The following is a 23,179-nucleotide window of genomic DNA, read 5'->3' on the forward strand; positions in this document are numbered from 1 at the left end:
AGTATTTAACAATGTCACTGTCATATGAATTACTCCTTAATAGCCACATGTAATGTGACACATACTGAAAAAATATTTTTCTCCTTTCACTGATGTGATTTGGTGATGATAAAATCAGTTGGTGAGGCTTTGTATTCTTTCTGCATTGATTTTCAGTGACACATCAAAAGAACCAATAAGAAGCAAATCTGTGTTTTAGTCCTTGCTTGTTCCACACCACTATTAACCAATACCATGTCTAACAATATAAAGGATTTGAAGCGAGTGGCCTTCTCTGTTTTCTTCACCCATAGCAGAATCCTGAGCTTCCAGTCTGGATATCTCTTTGAAAGCCAGAGGAAAACTGTGCCGGCCAACATAGAGTAACTCTACTTCTGCTGATTTTTATAGGTATAAAGATTTGGCTGATACAGCAGCAGGAGAGAAGAAGAAGTTGTCTGCCAAAGAGAGATGTCATCTTGTTCTTCAGCAGTGTAAATTACAAGGCTGGCAGGTTTGTGATCTACAAAGCAATTAAAATATCATTCTTTAAACAAGCTAGCTGAGTCACTTCCACTGTGGGAAGCCACCAGATCCTTTGCAGCAGTGTATTCTTTTGGCATTTAATATCTGCTTTGGAATAGAATCAAACTGATTTTCTGAGTTTTCTAGCATATAAGTAGCTATGATCATTGTATCAAAAAATCAGTGTATTCCTATGAGAAGCAAAAGAGTTCAATTATGCATGTACACTTTATGGATTTGCAGCCAGGTTTTTTAAGGTGTTTAGGTGTACACATTTTTAGTGCTGAAGTGTTTTTGTGCTTTAATGCAGTTTCCAAATTACAAAAAGATCTGCATGTTTTCTTTATGTAAGCCAATGCACCAAATGTTTTACTGTACAGGAATGGGAGAGACCTAAAACATCTACTTAGGTCTTCCCATATAAGCAGTGTCTGTGTAGGCAACAGCATGATGATTCAGAGCTAGAGTTAGGTACTAGGATCTCTGTACATCAACAAGAAAAACAAAAACAAAAACAAAAAACAAAAAACAAACACTCAACAAGATCTCAACTTCCCATCCTATCTCTTTACCTTGTTTGTAACATATTTAATCTTCTCCAGGATGAGGATTGTAAAGTGGATGCCTCCACTTATTCAGATGATTCATTTGTCATAGGGCGGCTTTGTAATTAAACAGGATTGGTTTCTTTAACATATCCAGTTTCTAAAGAAAGCAGTGTTCCCTTGCACAGTATGTAAGCTATTATATAGAAAGGAAGCTTTCTGTAGCTTATTGTATAGAGTATTCACCTGGACAGCATGAGCGAGAGCATCCAGACCAGTTTCAGGAGCAGGTGTGAACTGTAGGGACTGGCCAGTGGTTAGGGCATTCCTGTAGGCTTTGGAGGAGTACCTTAAAGGAAGGGGTTAACATAAGTCTTCTAAGTCACGTAAGACCTCTGAGCATTAGGATGTCTAGAAAATGTCTCTGCAACTGTTTCTGAAGGGCAGTGACTGTGTTGGACTCAGTGCTGTGGATCTTTCTCAGTGGCCTATATGACAGACTCTTTAGTTATAACAGAAAAGAAGGCAACTACCTTTCTAGATTGGGGCCACACATGCATGGGCACCTGCACCTGGACACATAAGAAGTTTTTTCTTTGATCAAAATACTGTTTAAATTCCATTTTGGTCATTAAAGTATGTAGTGGACACATTTTGTCATATTGTCCAACTCCCTTAATAGCATAGAACAAAAGGAAGTATCCTGACAAAAGACAAGTATTAAAATGAGCTTACTTTACCTATCTATATTTCTTAATTCAGCCAGAGCCTACATTTCATTATTACCTTTCTGGGGTATATTCTGCATCCTTGCCACAAGGTTCCCTAGAAAAAAACTGTCATTAATGCATAGAAGCTGTATCTTAGCTCCCAAGTACCTGGGGATGAGGGTACCACTAACCTTCAGAACTTTTGGGGGGGCTACAAGCTTGACACTGGGGAAAAGCTGAGTAATGGTAATCACACTGATGAGCGAGTAACAGTTACTGGCTCCTGGGGAAACAAACTGTGTAGACATCCTGCTGTGTGCCAGTAACTGTTACAGCCTGAAAAAAGTAGTTGGCCTTCAGTGAAAGTCTGCTGCTCAAGACTAGTGATTCTATAGTGACTGACATTTGAAAACAAGCCTGAAACCTTGGAAGACATGAATGTAAAAAGGAAATTGCAAAACAGAATCTCTTCATCATGCAGGGGCCTGAAGCTTGTGATCTCAGACAGGTTTTAGAGTTCCTGCCTCCAGAATAGTATTAACACTGTGAAAAGTGAGGTGTGCAAAACTACAGCAGCGCGTAATGCATTGTCCTTCAAACCAGAAAAGCACAAAACTCTTAAGAGATGCTAGCAAGTTAAAAGGAATAGGAGGGTTTGGGGATGAGAGTTATACCATTGTCACTTAGTGACTAAAAAGAGCATAGGAACAGAATAAGCTAAAAGGAACAAGGTCTGAAAAAATGAGTAACCTTCTCCTTACACCTTCTCCAAGCCGCAGAGAGCTATGACGAACAGATGAAAAGATGACAATGACTGAAAAAAACTAGTAAAATAACCATTCTAAATCCAAAGAATTTCTTACAGACAAATGCCCAATGAATACAACCTTGACACAAACATAATGGGTGATACAAAACCTTATATCCAAATATCCAGCATTAGTGACTAATGTCTGTGTCACATAATCTCTCTTTCAATTATCTTTTTTGATTCATTTGACTAATCATGAAATTTGAACAGTCTAAATGAGGAAGCTTATACAATCTGCAGTTGTCATGGGTGCCCTCCTCTATGCTTTTACAGCAGAGGACTCTTTTTAAAAATATATATATATATATCAGGGAGAAGAGGAGAAGGAGGGAGAAGAAAGAGAAGAAAAAGAGGAATTAGGAATCCAGCATGATGTCAGCTACCAAAGCTAGAGAAAAGGAGTCATTTGTAGATTATCACTAAAAGTCATCCGAAAGGTTGGGGGTTGCATGTATAACCAGTTTATTCAGCCACTGTTGCCAGCAGTGACTGCTTCAAATGAATCACTGCTGGAGCTGAAAATCTGTTTGCTGCAGGGGTTTATTAATAAGTCAAGGAGTATCTTCCCCAGCACTGTTACCTGTACTTACCTGAAGGGCTGTAGCAGATTGGGTAGATCAATATACCAACAAATAGACAGACAGAGGGAGAAAGAGAGAGAGAGAAAGAGAAGGAAGGAAGAAAAAGAAAAAAGGAAGGAAGAAAGGACAGAAGAAGAAAGGGAAAGAAAGAAAAAGGAAGGAAGGAAGGAAGGAAAGAAGCATATCCACATCAAGGGTAATGAAGTTTAGGAGAAAGCAACACACATCAGAAATCAACCTCCTGTTGTATGTCATCATCAGAGGAAGAGATTGCCAATAAGTTCACTGGTAAAGAAGGAAAAAAAGAAAATCTGAACTCTATAGCTGAGTGAATCTGGATGATACATTATTTAACCTCCTTGTGAGAATGTACCTCACTATCCCATTTTGTGAAAGGTGATATTAACTTGAGGGGGGGGGAAGTAAATTTATGTTCTGGAGTGGACTCCCAAAAATGAGCAAAGAAAATGGTTTCTTTATATTTATTTCCTACTTGACAATTTTTCTTTCCTTTCTCACATAACTTGTGTTCGGAGAGTGTTTTCTTGATCAACAAAACAACAAAACCCAGAGCCTGCTCACAGAACAGGTTCTTCCTCCTCTTGTAATTGCTGCTATTTGCCTAAAAATGGAAGGCAGATGAACAAAATCCAAGAGCAGAATCCAATCATGGTTTATTTTCTGCTATCTTGTAGAGCAGAAGAGCAAACACTATCAGCTAACCAGAGTCTGGTGCTTGATTCAGCAGCTTCTGTGTTAGAAGAAAGTATTTATTAGAGAAGTGTTGATAGGTTTATGAAATGTTGCCGTTACTTGGGTAAGCTGAGCTGGAGATAACTAAACTAGGACAATAAAATAGCTGTTCCATTGAAGCTGACATACAGTGCAGTTTCAGTCATGCACTTAGCTTAAATACTAGAATTATAAAAGTGCAGAGCTATTAATGAAAGGCAGTTTTTGCATCCTGACTCTGTGTGCAGCCTAGATAAGGTGTTCTTTTCAGTTTAAATATATACTTGATCATGACAAGCTTAGCTACTTGGTATGACTTTTAAGCACACCCTATGTAAAAGAAAATCAGATTTCTAAATCAAAACAAACCATTCCTACTCCAGACAGAGTGAATGTAATAGACTTGTTTAACCCCCAGAGAAGTCAGTGAGAGTTTTGCCATTAATATTAGAGGGAGCAAGATGATATCTAGTAACTTTAGAGTCAAATTCAGTGAAAGTACTGACAGCTCAATGTAGAGCTACAGTACAGGAGAATCTCTTGGCACCCAGAACTCTGATGGCCTTTACATTAGCCGGTCCACATTTTCTTTACTGTGTTCATTTATTGCCATTAGCTAAGGAAATCCTACAGAATGACTAGCTTGCAAACGTTATCACAGTTTGGGAGAAATACAGGGCACAAACAGTCCTTGGCTTGTTCTTATTGACAGAAGGAAACTTTCATTTATTTGGATTATCATTCCTCACACTGTTGAGCTTGAAAATATAAATTCAGGAAAGGAGAGTTAGCTCATAGCTTACTGAGCTTTCTCATCAAAACTTGGAGCTTTACATTTTGTTTAGTTAAGGTCAGTGCTCTGCAGTTAACGCTTCTCAGTTACTTAAGATGAGGCTTGCCAAAATGCAAACAGCTTGCATTATACCAAAGGTAAAACAAAGCATCAGTTTAAATTGCTCTCATTGTACAGTGCAGCTGTTAAGTGCAAGAGCTGCAAGGACTGGACGTCAGTAAAAGTGGATCTTTCAGCCTTTGACTTCTAGAAATACTTGTCTGGGTAAATATAGGACTCCTTATCCAAAATGCCATGTCTGAATTTTTTCTTTCAATTTTTAGCCTATTTGTTCTAAGCCACAATGATTTCTTCTTATCGGTGGCTTTGAATTCTGAACTCCAGAGATTGCTTATTTTGGAAACAGTAGTACAGGTCTTAAGTTTGAATAAGATGATCCAAAATAGTCATAGGATGTGAAATAAGCAGTACAGGTCAGTCAGAACATTTTTATGAAACTCCAAATCAGCATCAAGTAGTTGCAGGAGACAGATAGTCTGTGTTGCTACCAGTCATTTATTCACCTACAGACACTGCGATAGTTGTTTCAGAAGTCTGCGGTGTTTCTGGAGAAATCGTCCTTGCCAGTCTGGAGATAGATTATAAAACTTTTTCCACTTCAAAAGAATGCAAAAACAGAGAGTAAGTCTTCAATAAAGGGAATTCTCAGAAGCCTCTCTAGAGATTTTAAGTTCTTCTTGCAGTCCTAGAACTGCAGAAGGAAAATGAAGAATCTGATCCACAGTTCTTACCAGGCACAAAGAGAAACACCATATTTCATTATTGACCTACAGGTGTTTAATACATTGGTTTTGATACAACTGTCTTTAAATATTTTTGATCTTCAAGGTGTCAATATACAGTATTATTATACCAGAGGCCTTTCTTGGAAAAAGTGTACTTATGATTTAATACAAAAGTATTGGACAGAAGTGACAGATGATTAAATCAGAAAAATGAGCAAAAGCATATGAAATCATATATATGTAAATTGTATGCTTAATTCACAACAGAGTTTTTTAAGTTATTGTTTAAACAGCACTGTTTATTTTGTCTTAAAATGAAAGTGGTTATGCTACATTGAAGTATGAATTGCTTTGTACTTAATATGATAAAGTATTTGATTACTTTGCAAGCAATGTAATATGTAAGAGATTCTTAACTCTTTTTCCCCCCTGAGTAGGAAAACTTTGAGTACTCATAAACTGTGTGTCAGTTTATTCATTTGTCATTTAGTAATCTTAACTATCTTGGAAATAAATGTTCCTTTTTGTTTTGAATGTTCCTTTTTGTTTTGAATGTCTTATTTTAAGAGTCAGTTTCTTTTAGGCAATTTTAAAATTAGGTAAATTATGAAGATCACATGAAAAAAAAAATCCCAGAAGGAGTTTCCAGACTAACGTTAGATGAATAAAATACCAGCATCTATATTTCCTTACTGCTTTGAATTGTGTCAACAAAATTACTTTGTCCAAGTGACATATCCCATTATGTTCTTTGAAATAATGTACTAGCAGCAGAAATGGCCCCTGAGTGTATTCCAACCTCATCAGTATTACTGATAGCCTGGCCTGAGCCAGATGCTGCCTGCAAGCTTTCTTAGCATCTATTTGTGCCACACAGTACAAGTCCATCCTATCCCCTTGGCCTGAGAGATCCTGGTAGGATGGATCATTCACTTGGACCTCAGAATGCTCACAAGCTCTCAGTCTTTCAACACTGAGCCCTATTTTTGGTTCCTATTATCTTTTTTTCCCTCCACAATATATTCTTCCATCCCTCCATCCACCTGTCAGGATTTGCTTATGGTCACTAGTCTTGCAAACTCTTTATTTTCTTTCTGAGGTTTTTTGCATCCAAATCTTCTCTCGCATCTGGGTTCCAAGGCTTTAATTCAAAATTGATTTTCTCCATTTGCCCTCCCTTGACCCTTTTCTCTCCTTCTCCTCTCTTTCTTTCTTTTCTGGATACTTCACTTAATATTCTCTTCTGGCCTTCATCTCCTATTTGTCTGGTATTAATTTTCCAGTCTTCCACCTCACAGATTATTTCCTCCACCATTCGTATTCCTGTTGCTGTTGTCTGCATGTCTCAGTTCACATACACAGAGACACTTTCATGTTGTTTCTTTCAGTACCTATGCCTATTTCTAGAATTTTCAGATAACCAAATTATAGGTCAATAGTATAGAGATCCCTTGAGATAAAACCAGAGTAGTGCTTTCTCCAATAAGTATCTCTTAGATGCGTTTTATATTTTCTGTATGTTTCCTTTCCTGTGATGCAGTCCTTTTCATCGTCTCACAAGTGCAGAGAATTGTAAATTTGTACAATTTTTTGGTAATGTACCTTTGTTCCACCGTTTCCCAGAGCTGAATGACAGTTTTTCTCTCTAAAGTCCAAATCCTGACAAGCACTTGCATAAGTGCTTAGTGTTACTTGCGTGAATACTAGACCACTCACGTACCTCACATTAAGGCCATACATAAGCTATGCTAAACTGTGGGTTTATTCAGCATGTGCCACTGTGCAAGGTCAGTAGCTTGCCTGAGACAAAGGAGGACTCTTAAACTGTGTAAAGAAAAGCTAACAAATGAAGCAGAGAGAGTAAGCTTTTAAGAATAACGTTTCAGCCCTTGTAAAATATCAGTCCCCTGTAAATTTGTTTGTCATTATAATATTTTTGCAGACATATACACTGCAAAAAGACACATTTTACAATAGTTTCAGGGTTTTTTTTCTACATTTCATTAATGCACTGTGAAAATGTGTGTCATTGTGTAAAATATCACTAGATTATAGTTCTCTGTCTTTTGTAGGTAGCTATTTTGAAAGTACTGCCAGAAACACACAGCACTCCCACAAATTGCCTTTTTTAAACTAAAGAACAGCTTTACAGATTCCCTTGACACCTATTAAGTATGAGCTAATACTGCCTCCATGCCACCTACACACCATCTCAGCATCCATTCCATAGTTTTGAATGTCTGTACTTCTACATCCTACACCTTTTCTGTAAAAAAAAAAAAAAAAAAGAGAGAGAGAGAGAGAGAAGAAGAAGAAAGAAAGAAAGAAAAAACAGCTCCCTCCCATCCCTTCTCCCTCCTCCCAGGAAAAAAAAAAAAAAGGAGGCCTGTAGCAGTAATTGAAGCTTTGGTAGTCATCAATGACAATTTTACTTAATCTTTAAAAAATCTGTCATTTTGAAAAATAACATTTAAAACCCTAATGCTTTTCTAATTAAAATAACTATGACTGTAATTCACAGATGGTTTACTTTTACAGAAGTCTGAATGACATTAAAATTTCAGACTCAGATGAGAGCACTTTGTAGTCCAGAAAGTACTGAAAAGTGAGTGCTTTCATGGGAGAACATTTTAACCTTTTTTTTTCCCCTGAGGCAAGCAGGAAACATTCTGTGATTAGAGAATAAAGACAGGTGGCAACCTCAAAAACTGGTTTGATATCAGGCACGTAACTATTGTGTGAAGTATAAAATTACAACATTTTTCAGCATTCATGCTCTTACTGAACACCAGATCTGTACAGCGGGCAGTGAGACTAGGTTGTTCTTGGTCAGCTTCAGACGATAACAGATATAGTTCAAAGATCGAGTAATACAGATCTCCAGCAATACTGATGTAATCAAATGTCTTATAACAATTTCTTCTAAACCTGCTTCTGTCTAGAGTGCTGCTCTCAGTAGATCTGGCATATGATGTAAAATCTGTAAATAGCTTTTATCCAAATGTAAAAATGTATGTGTGACTTCTGTCCTTTCTTCATTCAGTTATAAATCTTAGAAGACTTCTACTAATGAAGTTCTCAGTAAAAGTGATACAGCAGTAACTCCATTTATGCTGTCGCTAGTGTGTAGGACAGGAGAAAAGAGAGCTAAAGCTTTAGATATCCCTTAGCTGGCTTTGTGAATCTACAATGCCAAATGGCAAAAACTTGTAGCTAAACTGACTGTAAGCTTGAACAGTCTTCTTAAAAGCAATTTTGTGACCAAACACCTCCAAATAAGTTAGAATTCAATGTTTAGTTAAGTTACATACTTGAAATGTAGCATAGTTGTGATAGGTGTGTTAATTATGGGACTAACTGAGGATGGGATTGTTAATTTTGCTGTAAGCATTGCTGGTAATCAGTCAGGGGTTTTTTTAGGTTTTGAAATGTAATTTTTCACCCCTTCTGACTGCTTTTTCCAACATTTCTGTTGTCAAAGTATTGTCAAACCTTGCCCTTGTAGAGAGGAATGTTTAGAGACTTCCAGTGAGAAAGAAAGAGGAGAAACAGGCATTTTGAGGAGTGGGGGGAAATAAATAGAAGTGAGAAGAAATGGGTGGTTAGGCGTAGGCCTGAGAGAGAGGGAGGAAAAGGCTTGAATGTGGTATAGAAGGCTTGTGGAAAAGAATGAAGTATCTGTTTCTGATCCTTGGTCTTCTGAGAGTTACCCTGATAAAAATACTAATTGTGATAATTGCCTGATATTTTAATTACAGTTAACCATGTGAATAATAATTCAATTACTACTTACAGAATTCTGGGTGTAAGGTGATGTGAGCAAGGAGATGGATGTTTTAGTAGCCAAAGCTAGTAATAAGGAAAGTTCAAGGTATATTAGGATGGATGGGAAAAAAAAGTTGTTTCACGAGCATTTATTACAGAATTGTCAGGGTTTAGTGACAGAAGGGTGTGGTGGAAGGAGTCAACATGGAGTTCTGGTATCACAGAAAAAAGTTGAAGGCGTGAAAAAAAAGCAATACTTGAATTTTTGGATGAAAAGAAGAGAGGTGAAAACTGATGTGATTTGCTGGGAAAACATGAAGAGTTTGCTTGATCATGACTCAGGATTAGATGTCTGAAAGAGAAGCAAATTTAAACCAAAGGAAGTCATGGACCTCATTTTCTTAGAATTTATTGAAGAAATAAGGAATAAAAGAAGTTGGGACAAAAGGAAATATTTCTAAGCAAATTTAACAAGCCCTGGGAAACCACCAAATATTCCAGAACACATGATGGATGAACAAGGAAGTTCGAGAGTTAAGGGAACCAGGAATATGGGGAATTTTGAAAGGACAGGAAGAAAAATAAACACTGTTTTGAAATCAATAGTCAAGAGGAGAATGAGAGGATGTCCCTGAGATCAGAGTATGACAGTATAACTGGAGATCTCAATGAGATTACTTCAAATTAATATGAAGTTAAAAATTAGATGACAACACCCATTTTACTGGGGTAGTTATTGCAGAAACAGTGCTCTAGAACAGAAGGGTGATTTTGTTCTGGAATACTTCAGATTCCAGAAGAAAGGATTATTGCAAATTAGATCGTCTGCATAGAGGAGATATTCTGGAGCAGTAGCACAGTGCTTTCTGAAATAGCTGACAGGCATTTTCTGCCACATAGAGAAAGCCTATTTCTCTATTTATCTGTTTCTACAATGGCAAGACTAGTAAATCATGATTTTTACCAAAATGTCTTCACACACTTCGCAATAACCCTAAAAGACATTTTTTGTTAAGGAAAGAGATACTAACACAAAAAGAATTCTGAAAACATTGTAATTTTGGCATTTGCGTTCATCTGATTTTAACTATAAGACTAACAGTTGCACCATCATTATCTGTTAGTTCAAACTTCAGAATCAGAGACTTTCAAACATGATTCAAAATAGTTTTCCTCTACAGTAGGAAGAAGGGAAGCTGAGGGACAAAAGAGTGCCCCAGCCATTTCTGAATTTGTGGAGTTTAAACATGGTTTATATGTCCTGGTTTTCTATAGTTCATCACTACCAGTGAAGTATATCTGACTACAGTGTTTGGAATAAAAGCAATTAGTTGAAAAGGTATGCAAATCTTCCTGCTAATACCCGTCTCACAGATCTATTAAAAAAAAAAAAAAAGAGAGAGAGCAGGATGGTGCAATGGGAAGAAAATGAGCTTGTGAGCTGTAAGCAAACAAGACTTGGAATAAATCTGTGCAATGCCAAAATGAACAGCAAGACAGAAGCTATAATCTTCAATGGAAAGCACAGCTGATCTTTCCTATTTCTAAGGAGTGAAGGAAAGTTTCTTCTGCAGAATTCCTGAGAAGAAAATGGTGTATAAGAAAAACATGACTTATTCACTGGTCCAATTTTTTATTAACTTGCTATTTGTAGAGTAGCAGATTTGTTGGGGCTTTTTAAGGCTATTAGAAAGGAATGCCTTTGAAAATTATACATAAAAGAACTTCAAGGGTTGTTTCAGCATGTTCAGAAACTATCGAAAGGAAGGTATTTTCATTTGGCCTAACTAGCTAAATTTTCCTGTAAAAGGGGAAGAATGTTAGCTGCTGTGTTTATTAAGACCCTCGAAGAACTAGGTGAGTTAAACCATGCAACTCCTCAGCATTGGAATAAGATTATACGCTCAGTCAGTATTTGGAGTATATTTTTCATAAATAGGTCACTATCTCTGACCTCTCAGGCTTGATACTAAAGGGAGACCTGCAGAATAGTTTTAATAGGCAAGTTTGGGAACTAGGATTCATAATTTTACTGGACACTAGAAATCATTCTCGCTCATGACACGTTTTCTCACATCTTCCAACTTTGGCTAAATTCTTCCTTTTCCACAGATGGCAGCTGTCTGTTGTTCTTTTTCTGCTCCACATAGGTTTATGGCTTATCACCGTTCTCCTTGCATCCATCCCCCTGTTATATAAATGCCAAACCTTATTTTCTATTACACTGACAAGCTCAGGAAGGGTGGGTTAGATGAGTGGACAGTGAGGTGGATTGAGAACTGGCTGAATGGCAGAGCTCAGAGGGTTGTGATCAGCGGCGCAGAGTCTAGTTGGAGGCCTGTAGCTAGCGGTGTCCCCCAGGGGTCAGTCCTGGGTCCAGTCTTGTTCAACTTACTCATCAATGACCTGGATGAAGGGACAGAGTGCACCCTCAGCAAGTTTGCTGACGATACAAAACTGGGAGGAGTGGCTGATACGCCAGAGGGCTGTGCTGCCATTCAGAGAGACCTGGACAGGCTGGAGAGGTGGGCGGAGAGGAACCTCATGAAGTTCAACAAAGGCAAGTGCAGGGTCCTGCAGCTAGGGAGGAATAACCCCATGCACCAGTACAGGTTGGGGGTTGAGCTGCTGGAAAGCAGCTCTGCGGAGAAGGACCTGGGAGTGCTGGTGGACACCAAGTTAAGCATGAGGCAGCAATGTGCCCTTGTGGCCAAGAAGGCCAATGGTATCCTGGGGTGCATCAGGAAGAGTGTTGCCAGCAGGCCGAGGGAGGTGATCCTCCCCCTCTCCTCAGCCCTGGTGAGGCCACATCTGGAGTACTGTGTCCAGTTCTGGGCTCCCCAGTACAAGAGGGATGTGGCACTACTGGAGCAAGTCCAGCGAAGGGCTACACAGATGATTAGGGGACTGGAGCATCTCTCTTAGGAGGAAAGGCTGAGAGAGCTGGGCCTGTTTATCCTGGAGAAGAGAAGGCTGAGAGGAGATCTTATCAACGTGTACAAGTATCTGAAGGGAGGGTGTCGAGAGGATGGGACCAGACTCTTTTCAGTGGTGCCAAGCGACAGGACACGAGGCAACGGGCACAAACTGAAACACAGGAAGTTCCATCTGAACATGAGAAAAAGCTTCTTCACTGTGAGGGTGACAGAGCACTGGCACAGGTTGCCCAGAGAGGTGGTGGAGTCTCCTTCTCTGGAGATATTCCAAACCCACCTGGACGCAATCCTGTGCAATGTGCTCTAGGTGACCCTGCTTGAGCAGGGAGGGTGGACTAGATGATCTCCAGAGGTCCCTTCCAACCTCAGCGATTCTGTGATTCTGTGACTAGCACATTAGCATAATTAAACTGCATTCAGAATACTTTTTTTCCAACCTGTATTTAGCTTGAACTCTGTGGTATCTGTTTTGGATTTAGACTTGAAGGGGGACTGTGTGCCTGAGAGCTTGTCTTTTCCAGATTTATCTTTTATTAAACCAAGTGATATTACCCCTCTGAACAAGCACTGAAATTGTACTATTTTTAAATTGCAAATCTTGTCTCAACCCTTAGCCGGCTTGTATACATACTGTCATTATTTACCTGTCATAATTTTGGCCTTTTTTCTTGATGGTGAAGGTTTACCCCTGCTGTTTGTATTCTAGATAGGAGTTCGAAAAGTGTTTCTTAAATACTGGCAAGCTGACCATCTCAACGATTTGTGCCTTCAGCTTCAGAAGAAAATTATAACCTGCCAAAAAGGTAACAATTACAGAACAAATATTCCTGAGCTATAGCTTTGTACACTGAGCACAAGAACGTTGCATTGCAAAGAATTTTTTCTCCTTGAATAGTTGTTGTATTTTATAATTCCCTACAGACATATTTCCAGCTAACTGCGTATACAGATTTCTTGGAGGCCAGACTAACATTGGTAATGCTTGCACTTTCTGTCTGTCAAACATAATTTTATGCCAAACTGTTGACTGTAATTAAAACTAAGGGAATCTTGAGCATTTCCTTTTTATAATATGTTCAGTAATTTTTCAAGGCATCAATATCACCTTTAACTTCTTTTTGCAAATCACATAGAGCAACAGTGATGCAAAATTGCTATGTATACACATATAGCAACAGTGAATACAAAGTTAATAATTTAATATTGTTAGATTTCTTAATTTTTCTCCTTTTGTTATAGCTTTCATATTTGGCAGCACTTGCTTTTTATGTTTAGGCATTTTTTGTTTCCATTTATGTCAGTGTTTTTACTAAGGTCACAATGACATTTTTGGCACATTGTTTTAAAGGAGATATCCACTGCCGCCTGATTTCCTGACACTTCTGTTCCTTTTCCCATCAAAATCTCAAATAACTGCTGATGATTTGAATATTGCTTTGCATGAACAAGCTTCCTTCACACAATACATTGTGTATATAATTGGCTGAAGTCTTCAGCAATTCCCATTAGCACCTTTTTAAAGGAAATTAGAAAGGCAAACACTTTTTTTTTTTTAGTCAGATACATAATACTGTAGATATAAAAGTATATAAACCCCTTTTCATTCTAATTATCTGTTCTTCACTTAGAGGATATAGTGAAAAATGGAGGAAACCAAGGGAGAACTTGAAGCAAACAGAACCAGAATCATAGCAGTTCGGGAATGAATGTTGAGGGTGACAGATAACACAGATTACAGTTCAGTCAGATTCTTAAACTTTTGCCTGTTTTTTATGTGCATAGCTGTGTTGTATTCACCATTTAGAAAAGCAATAGTCCTTTATCCTCTTTCCCTTCATATCCTGACTTACCAAAGAAAGGAAATATTTACCTTCTGAGTCAAATTTATACACAGAATATTTTAATATAACCCTGCACCAATATGTAAAGCATCCTCACATACATACGTGCTCGATAGAGCTAAAAGAACAGACATCTGCCAAACCCTGCCTGAACGATGAAGATAATAGATTTTCTTGGCTCCTTACACATTTTTTTCTTTCTTTCTTTCTTTCTTTCTTTTTTTCTTCTAGTCCTCCATAATTAGGCTAAGTTGAAAAGTCATTTTCCTCAAACCTATGCATTCAAAACTTTTATCGTATCTATGGCTCATCTGCATGGTCTTTACAGTCTGGGAAAACTGAGAGAATAAAGAACTTGCTTGAGTAAGGAGTAGGCAGACATCTGTTTCACTACACTAGCTCATGAAATAAACTGCTCTTCACAAGCAGGTACAGTTGTAAACTGGCAGTAAACTGGCTCTTTGGCACGTCAAAGAGCTCTGGGAAGTTTTGGATAGGGTAGTGCACCTGTGCATTGTTCTTATGTAGTCCTAAAACTGCTTTCATAGACTGTGACACTGCGATGATGACGCTTACTGAGTAATGTTGTCAGTCCTGCTGCATGTCCACCTTTTCCACCCCTCCTCCTTTGCTTCCAAAGAACTTTGAAAGCTAAATCGTTCTTCATAGCATATACACTAATGGCAAAATTGTCAGTAATTTCTGTATCAGGCGTAAAATGTAGTATGATGTACCCATATAAGGACTTAAGTCAAAGGGAAAACAGGCCTCACCCAAAATTCTTCTCAACTGCCTTTAAAGAGGGCGTTTTTACCTCAGTCTTTCCAGCAATCTATTCAGCATTACCATAACTTTTGGGAAAAATAAAACAATTCAGATAAGTCTTTTCTGTTATCCTGAAAGTTAACTGATGCAAAGAAAGAGGTCAAATTAAAGCAAAACTGTCTGCAGACACAGTTTTATTTAAACAAAGGATCAAGAGGTTCAGGGACTTTGTCGTAATCTTTTCACCAGTATAAGATCTGCTTATGGGAAGTTTTGATCATATCAAATCATTGAGAAAGTGTTTGGACCTGTGGGAAAGTCCATCCTTCTGAAGTTCTTTCATTAGAGCTCAGCCAGACTAGGAATTAACTTTAATACGTTGTATACACAATAGTTAATACATTTGTCACATAAGCCAGATCCACGGCCTACTTGAATTTCTACTATTCTGATGTTTATCCTTAGATGAACTGTAAAGTATTAGATATTTCTCTGCCTTGAGGGCGCTAACCTCAATTATTTTAATTTGCATAAGTGAGAATTATTTGAGATCTACATAAATGAGGAACAAGTGCAGAAGTACCGCTATAGTAGTAGATGAAACTGAGCAGTAAAGGTCTAGGAGATGACAGTTTCATTTCAGAGCAGCTTTTGAGGTTATGAAATTGGTTTTTGGTCTGTATTGAACTGAAGACAAAATCTTTGAAATGTTTGAATTGTGATGAAATGTCCATTTTCAAATGCAAACCTGAGCTACCTGAGCTACTCAGTTCATGAAAATGTGTGCAAAGAAAAGAGGGAGTGTCTGTCTGCCAACCCTTCTTGACAAAAGTTTGTTGAATATTTCTTCAAAACATCTCAACTTTGATGAAAGTGCATAGTTCAGAGTAGCTGCACAGTCTCTAAATGTTACGGGTAGCTCTAAAGGATGTCATGACTGTTCTAGCAGGCTACCCTGCATTGCTCATGCCTGGTAACAATCCTGCTGGAGGATTAACCTCTGTATTTCCTTTTCCTAACCCATCTTAGTGATGTTACTGACCACTTATCTTTCTTTCTGGTCAAAGTAAAAGTGCACACATACACACACATACACTTTTAAAAATGCATTGGAACTTTGAAAGACAGGCTTTTTCCAAAGTCATCCAGGATTTGATGCTTAGCCATTTATCAAATATCCTATCTGCTCTGTAGCAGATAGTTTTAAATAAAATACTGCAGGAGAGGGAGCGACTGTAGATTATTATGCTCTTTCAAATTTTTCATGCTTGTAAGCAGTGAACTCTGATAATGTTCTATACATGTATTCATTACCTTCTCAACAGCAACATTATGAATTCATACTCAGTAATGTGTATATCCAATGTGAATTCTCATAAAATTGTCAACAGAGAACTGTGCTATTAACTTCCTTTTCAACTAAGCTAGGTAAGTTCATTGATATTTCAGATGTTTAAGAAGTCATTTTTTATTATAGAATGTAACTAAAGGGATTGAAAATGTCATGTCTGGTTATGATTATAAAAATATAAATCTTCAAATTTTCCCATTCTAAATAATTTCAAAATATATGAACTGGTATGTTTCCAAACCATTGAATTTTGGACCCGAGCACTATTAGTATTTTAACATTACCCTTTCTTGTATTTCAGCAGTCAGGCACTGAGCATCTCTAAAAAAAAATCTTGTTTTAAATATATAAACAAGGACAGAGATGGTGATAGAAAACACTTTACATTGCCCTCTGCTTTAGCTATTTTATTCAATAACATTTTACATTCATAGAAGTTGAGGTACTGAACATCAACAGTATTTCAGGTACCAGTTAATTAATTACAAAACATGTTCTTGTCTTTGAAGTACACAGCATATATTCTAGATCTTGAAAGATCTAGTACCTTGTGGCACTTAAAAAAAAAAAGGAAGAAAAGAATACAAGTAAAGCACCTTCTAGTTAGTATCTCTCTTCCAAGCCAGAGCATATGCTCAAAGAATATCAATACCACTTGTTGTGGATAGAGTGATTAATTTGGTGCCATATTCACTAAGGCCCACAGAAGTCCCCAAAGCTGTGTTTCTGATCAGCTGGGTACTTCTGAAAATTCAGGAGATGAGGTAGAATTTAGGTTGGATGGTATTTGTTGTAATGTTTGTACATACATAGGAAAATAATACAGAAATCTATAATAGGAGATACACCAGTATCTTCTCCCAACATGAGAGGGCTGACAGAGTGTGAAAAATAGGGCTAATAGATACATAAAGCTGATGCAATGTAGCTGAAAATATTAACCTGAAAAATGCAGACTTGGTGTGACAGAAACATTTCAGAAATTTGCATTAAACTCATCTAATTGTTTTGGCTGAAAGAAAATGGGGAAAAAAGTCCTTTATATGATGTGTCATGGAAGAGTCTTGTGTTGGTTTTGATTTTTTTTTTCATTTTTAGTACACTGAAATTTTAAAACATTGTTTTAAAATAACTAGAACCAAAAAAAGTTTTGATTCATACTGAATTCAATCACAAAATCAGTTACTCAAGGTTTTATGTGGAGACATATGAACTTTTCAGTGTATATGTATGCTTTCACATTCTGCAGCATACGTACACTTTTCCAGTTGTAATATAAAGAAAAAATAATAATAATCAGTGAAACTAAACATTTTAAGTTGTGTTAGTTCAAATTTATGAATGAATTTACTGTCATACTTTGCTCCAAGCACTGCCAATAGGAAACAGAAAGAGTTCCATTTTACTATGGCATTTATATGCAGTCACATTTCTTTCATTCTTTGTACAGAGTACTGATTGAACTTGATTTACATGCTTTTACAGCAGAACACACAATAATATTGAATTATTCACTAATGAATTAGTTTTCTTTCATTAGTCCATAATTTTTTTCTTCTATTATGGTAGTTGTAAGAGGATTTCTAGCCCGTCAGCGTTTGCTACAGAAGATGAGCATCAAACAGCAAGAGGTCACCTCAGTCAAAAGCTTCCTGCAGAACGCCGAGGATATGGGACTGAAAACGTATGATGCCTTGGTCATTCAAAATGCATCTGACATTGCTCGGGAAAATGACCGGCTCCGCAATGAAATGAATGCTGCTTATCACAGGGAAAAGTTAGAGGCTAGAAACAGACCAGAAGAAGTCCCTAAGAGGTAAGAAGAGAAAGCATATTCAGTGCTGTAGAGTGAAGAATTAAAACGCTTCTCCAGTTCTAGTTCATTTCTTCCCAGCTTAGAAAGTCATAGAAGTGACTGAAAAGTTAAAAGTGTATTCTCAAGTATATGCTTACCTCAAATCAATATGAGACACTGTTTTGTTTGCATATCAGGTAATGCACTCTAGAAGCTTAAAGACACCTGTTATATCTGATTCAAGAGATGCTGTGTTTTACAGAAACTTATTCAAGTCTCTGAGCATTTTTTTTATATATATATATTTTTTTAATTCTAAGATAAATAGATTATAGTGGGACTTTAACCAAACCAATCAACCAGAAAAAAAATTCCTCTAACTTCCAACATTGGGAAATTGCTGAGACACTGAAGAACAGCTAGGCAACCATTAAAATGCAGTGAAGTCCCAACAAAGAAATCCTGATTATGTATTGAACTAGACCGATTGTCAAGAGTATCCTTTCCTCTCATTAAAAAATATACCCAAGTTTTTTGTTCCAGTCAGAGTTTAGCTCCCACCACAGTTTTCAGGAATACCTATTGTACAAATCCAGAAAATATTGGAAAGCCTCTCCCTAGGAGTTGACTCCCCGATCTTTACTCACAGATACCTGAATGGGCAGAGGTAGCCTTTGCAGTACTTACAGCAGCTACTTATTGTGTGTGTCTATAACTTGCTGGACATACAAACGTTTATTCTTCCGTGGGAATGTTATTCTCATCAGGAACAACTCCCTTTGCTTTCATTGCTTTTGTCAGTAATTTTTATTAAAGTGAAAATGGCAGTGCATCTGCTTAATTAGCTCCAAATATCCCAGTGATTACATATTGGAGGAAATGCCTTTGTAGGAAAGACTGTAATTAAACATTACAGTGAAAACAAATTATCCACTGAGCACCAAGCTTTCATCTTTAGCTATTTCATTTACTACATGGGCAGCTGGCTATATGCTGTAGTTGAATTCCAGCTCTGCTGGAAATACAGAAATATGTTTTAAAAATGCAGAAATACAATTGAGAAAGCAAATGCTTGTTTGTAAAATGATGATATGGACATCTTTACCTAATATACTACTACTCTAAATTATAAAGTTTTCAATGACTTGATTTTGGAGGAATAGAACATTAGATGAATATTTTTAAAAAATCAGTTTGTTGGAAGCAAGTGATAAAGTATTGTTTCTCGATACATATTGAAATAGCAAAAGCAACAGGAAAAAATAATGCAGTAAGTGAAACACTCTACAACTGTGATTAAAATGATAACTAATTATAATGTCATAGTTAATATCAATAAAACAATAACTAATAATTAAGCTTAAACAGGAAGATGCATAGGTGCCTAGGTGGAATAGTCCAGGCAGCCAGAGTAACTAGTTAAAAGGTCATCTAATATTTTAAATATTTGGATTATCTAAATAGAATTTATAGTCTTCTGTTTAGAAAATAATGATAAAGGCTCAGCATTCACTGCCTCAGTAACTTTCTATTAAATGGATTTCCCAGAAATTATAATTCAGATTGAAAACCCAGTTTTTGATTGTGTGTAACAATCAAAGTGTGAACAATTCATTCAGTGAATGTCTGATCAACAATATGAAACTGCTTAAGGAAGAACTGCATTTGTGTGAAAAAGGACCAGTGTCCTGATTTATCATAAATCAGGAAATGGAAGAAAGCTAGCAGCTTGATCTGGATTTGTTTGTCAGAAGATTACTACACACATCCCCTAGGCACAGCAGGGGAGTTGTGAGATTGTTTACCAAAAAGCTGTTGTTATGTTTGCATGAACAGGTTCATTGTTATCATTTGAATAATGCATCTAGGCCTCTTTTCTGCACTTTCAGAGCTGAAGACAAGGGTGGGAAGGTCCCTGAGGACAGCTTTGCCGGCTGTCGAACGCCTAAGCACTTTCATTCCAGCTCTGTCCCTGTCCCCATGGCAGTGGACAGCTTGGTACATGCTGCAGCTGGATCATCCATCAGATCCCCCTCCCTGCATTCTGTGTTCAGCATGGATGATGGCAATAGCCTGCCATCACCAAGGAAACAGCCTCCTCCCAAGCCAAAGAGGGACCCCAACACACGACTGAGCGCGTCGTATGAGGCTGTTAGTGCTTGCTTGTCGGCAGCTTCTAAGGAAACCGCTAATGAAGGTTAGGCATAAAAGGGAGAAACCATCACAAATGTTACTTTAGGTTATTGATCTATACTTTTTGCTTTGATCCTTTTAAATGCAGTCAAGCGCCTTTGAAAAGCCCCACTTCCTTAAAATATTTTCAGTGGCAGTAAATAAAATTAGTCAATTTGTCATTTGTTACTAAATCAGCAAATAACTGCTCATGTGTTCTAATTGCCTAGTTTGTCAACAACCAAAACAGATTTTCAGAATTCCCCCTAAAGACAAATTATCTTTGTCAACTTCAGCTATTTTACCCTGTTGACTGTTTCATTTCACCTTTTAAACTGTATGTTAGAATACCTTGGATAGTTAAAACAGAATGTTTGAATGATCAATTTTAGCAAGATAAACATTTAACTTTCTCCTACTTTTTTTTTATGTTAACATGAATGACTTGTGCATTCAGTGATTTACGTTTGTGCCATAACTTGGTTACAGTGATTTTTTTTTTCTCAGTTAGAATGGAAGTGGTATGAAAGTCCCAACATGTCTCAATGCGTGGTAAAGCATTACGTCCAGTTTTCAGTTAAATTGTTCTGTCCTCCTTCACCCTTGAAATGAATGAATACAAGATGAATAAGAGGAATGTATTCAACGTTCCCTCAATAAGTCTGAGTAGTCATGTTTTGTGGAAAGGATCCTCTAAGTTTGTCAGGGAAGATCCTTCAGGTTGGGTCTAAAGCTATGTACAACCATTCTCTAATCTTGAATACAATGGTTGGAGTCCTCTGCAGTTCCCTTTTGCATAATATTTACTGTTCTCATGTGCAGTTTAGATGCAAGTCAATTTTTCCTAGTCTCTTCCATCCTCAGTCAAATTCCTTGTAGAGGGAGAACCACTTTGTCCAGTATGGACTCTAGTGGAGCTTTCTGAAAGAAGGACACTTTGTATTTGCACGTGTGGCCTTAACACTAATGTTTAAATACACTCACAAAACAACTCTGGAATTCTTCTCATATATTTGAAAATATAGGACCTGTTTCTCTGCTGTACTCGTTTTTCAAGACTTATGGCAGTTTCCTGAGACTTCATCCAAGACTAACTCTGATTTATGCCATCTAATTTTGATCTTAAAAGACCTGTCACCTATTGATGATAGCTATCTACTCCCTCCACCACTTCCTTGCCTGGAGGCTGCGAAGAGATATCTAGTTTTGTTATCTGTATACTCAGTTGGGGAATTCCCCTTAGGCTATGGGATTCCCTAACTTCATAAATTGTTTCCACACGGCAGTACAAGAGAAGCAGAGGCAGGCATAGTATCTGCCTGTGATTAGGGTTTTATAGACATTTACATGAAAGGAGGGTATTTCAGTTACTGACGATAACATATATGCCAAAGTAGCACCATGTTGAAACTCCTAGTTCCATGCCCCGTTATCTTCTCCCTTGGGGCATCCCCATTTATTACAGACCTTGCAGTGAACATTTGAATTCAAAAAACAAGTCCTCAGGTGTTTGTGTCTCACCTTTTAGTGACTGTAGTGGCAGGCAAAGCAGATTGGATGCCAGGTGGCAATGGCTCATGGTTTGGAAGCTGAAAGTTCTGCATTTTTTTCCCTGTAATGTGTACGCTTTTGACTGGATACCTGTTTTCATGACTGCTGCTCATTGTAAAAATATAGGCAAGATTTGAAGGTTTAAGTACTGTACCTGTGCAAGAGAAAACAGACTTTGATCTGTTAGTAACACATACCTTTTTCACTTTCCTAGTACTGACCCGTCCAAGGCCACACAGTGATGACTATAGTACAATGAAAAAAATCCCTCCCAGGAAACCAAAACGAAGTCCCAACACAAAACTTAGTGGCTCTTACGAAGAAATACCTGGCCAAAAGCCCGGGAATGTGAAACAGGCAAGCACAGTAACTAAACCAGTTGTCTATGACACTGTGACAGCACAGAGAACAGCTTCTGTTGATGGGCCACAGCATGGCACATTGAGTCTGTATATGTCACAGGAAGAGGAGGAAAATGAGCCTGTCTATATTGAAATGGTAGGGAATGCAATGAAGAGTGGTTCTGCTGAAGCAGAAAGCCCAGAACAAGGAGAGTCTGTATATGAAGAAATGAAGTATTTTCTACCAGAAGAAGGAAGCAATGGTAATGGAATAATTCCAGTAGTGACTGGGTCACCTCCACTGTTGTGTGAAAGCAAAAAAAAGGTTAATATTGAAGAACTGGATGGAAACAATCAAGCAGCTTTCAACTATAAAGACTCATGTGACATTCCAGCCCCTTTCCCAAACCTGCTCCCTCATAGGCCACCACTTCTTGTATTTCCTCCAACCCCTGTCACGTGTTCACCTGCTTCTGATGAATCACCTCTAACACCGCTAGAAGTCAAAAAGCTTCCTGTCTTGGAAACCAACCTAAAATACCCTGTTCAGTCAGAAGGCTCGAGTCCATTATCACCGCAGTACTCCAAAAACCAGAAAGGGGAGAATGAAAGACCAGCATCTCCTGGCTTGGTTGTGTTCAACGTTTCCAGCAAAGTGACTCCTCCTTCAACACCCCCTCCTCCTCTCCCACCACCCACTCCTCCTGTGCCACCTCCTATTTCCTACCGGGCTTCCACACATTTTGCATTTCCTCCAGAGACTTGTGCTACTTTTCTGATTAATACAGGGAAAACAGGAACAAACTCAGATCTGTCAAAAGTACCTCAGAGACCAAATCCTGCTCAACTTGGATGCTCATCTTCTCCATTCTCCAAACTGCCTTACTCCCCAAAGTTGGCAAGAGCAGATCACAGGAAATCAAACTCTAATTCATCATCTTTATTTCCATACAGTCCTACAAACTCAAGGTCGTTGACCAGTCCCCTTGATGAGTTAACTAGCTTGTTCAACTCAGGACGGAGTGTGCTACGAAAATCTGCAGCAGGAAGAAAGATCAGGGAGCCAGAAGGTAAGACTGATCTCTATGCTTCTGTATAGTGTATTCCTTCTGCACCAAAACAGTCTTACATTAGAAGCTGGTAGAGTCAGTAAAAATACAAAACAAAACTTTTTTTTTTTTAAGATCTGTTGTGGTCATAA

General features: G+C 37.8%; 1 protein-coding gene across 1 annotated transcript in view; it reads left to right on the forward strand.

Moving 5' to 3' along the window:
* The window catches only part of MYO16 (myosin XVI), a 396,474-nt gene that overhangs the window by 327,075 nt on the left and 46,220 nt on the right, over positions 1-23,179 (forward strand). The window contains exons 28-32 of the mRNA XM_067293848.1: positions 391-493; positions 12,869-12,965; positions 17,689-17,935; positions 19,804-20,111; positions 21,852-23,048. Coding sequence (XP_067149949.1) covers positions 391-493; positions 12,869-12,965; positions 17,689-17,935; positions 19,804-20,111; positions 21,852-23,048 — 1,952 coding nt within the window. The remainder of the gene's footprint in view (positions 1-390; positions 494-12,868; positions 12,966-17,688; positions 17,936-19,803; positions 20,112-21,851; positions 23,049-23,179) is intronic.

This window comes from Apteryx mantelli, chromosome 1 (genome assembly GCF_036417845.1).
Source record: "Apteryx mantelli isolate bAptMan1 chromosome 1, bAptMan1.hap1, whole genome shotgun sequence".
NCBI lineage: Eukaryota > Metazoa > Chordata > Aves > Apterygiformes > Apterygidae > Apteryx > Apteryx mantelli.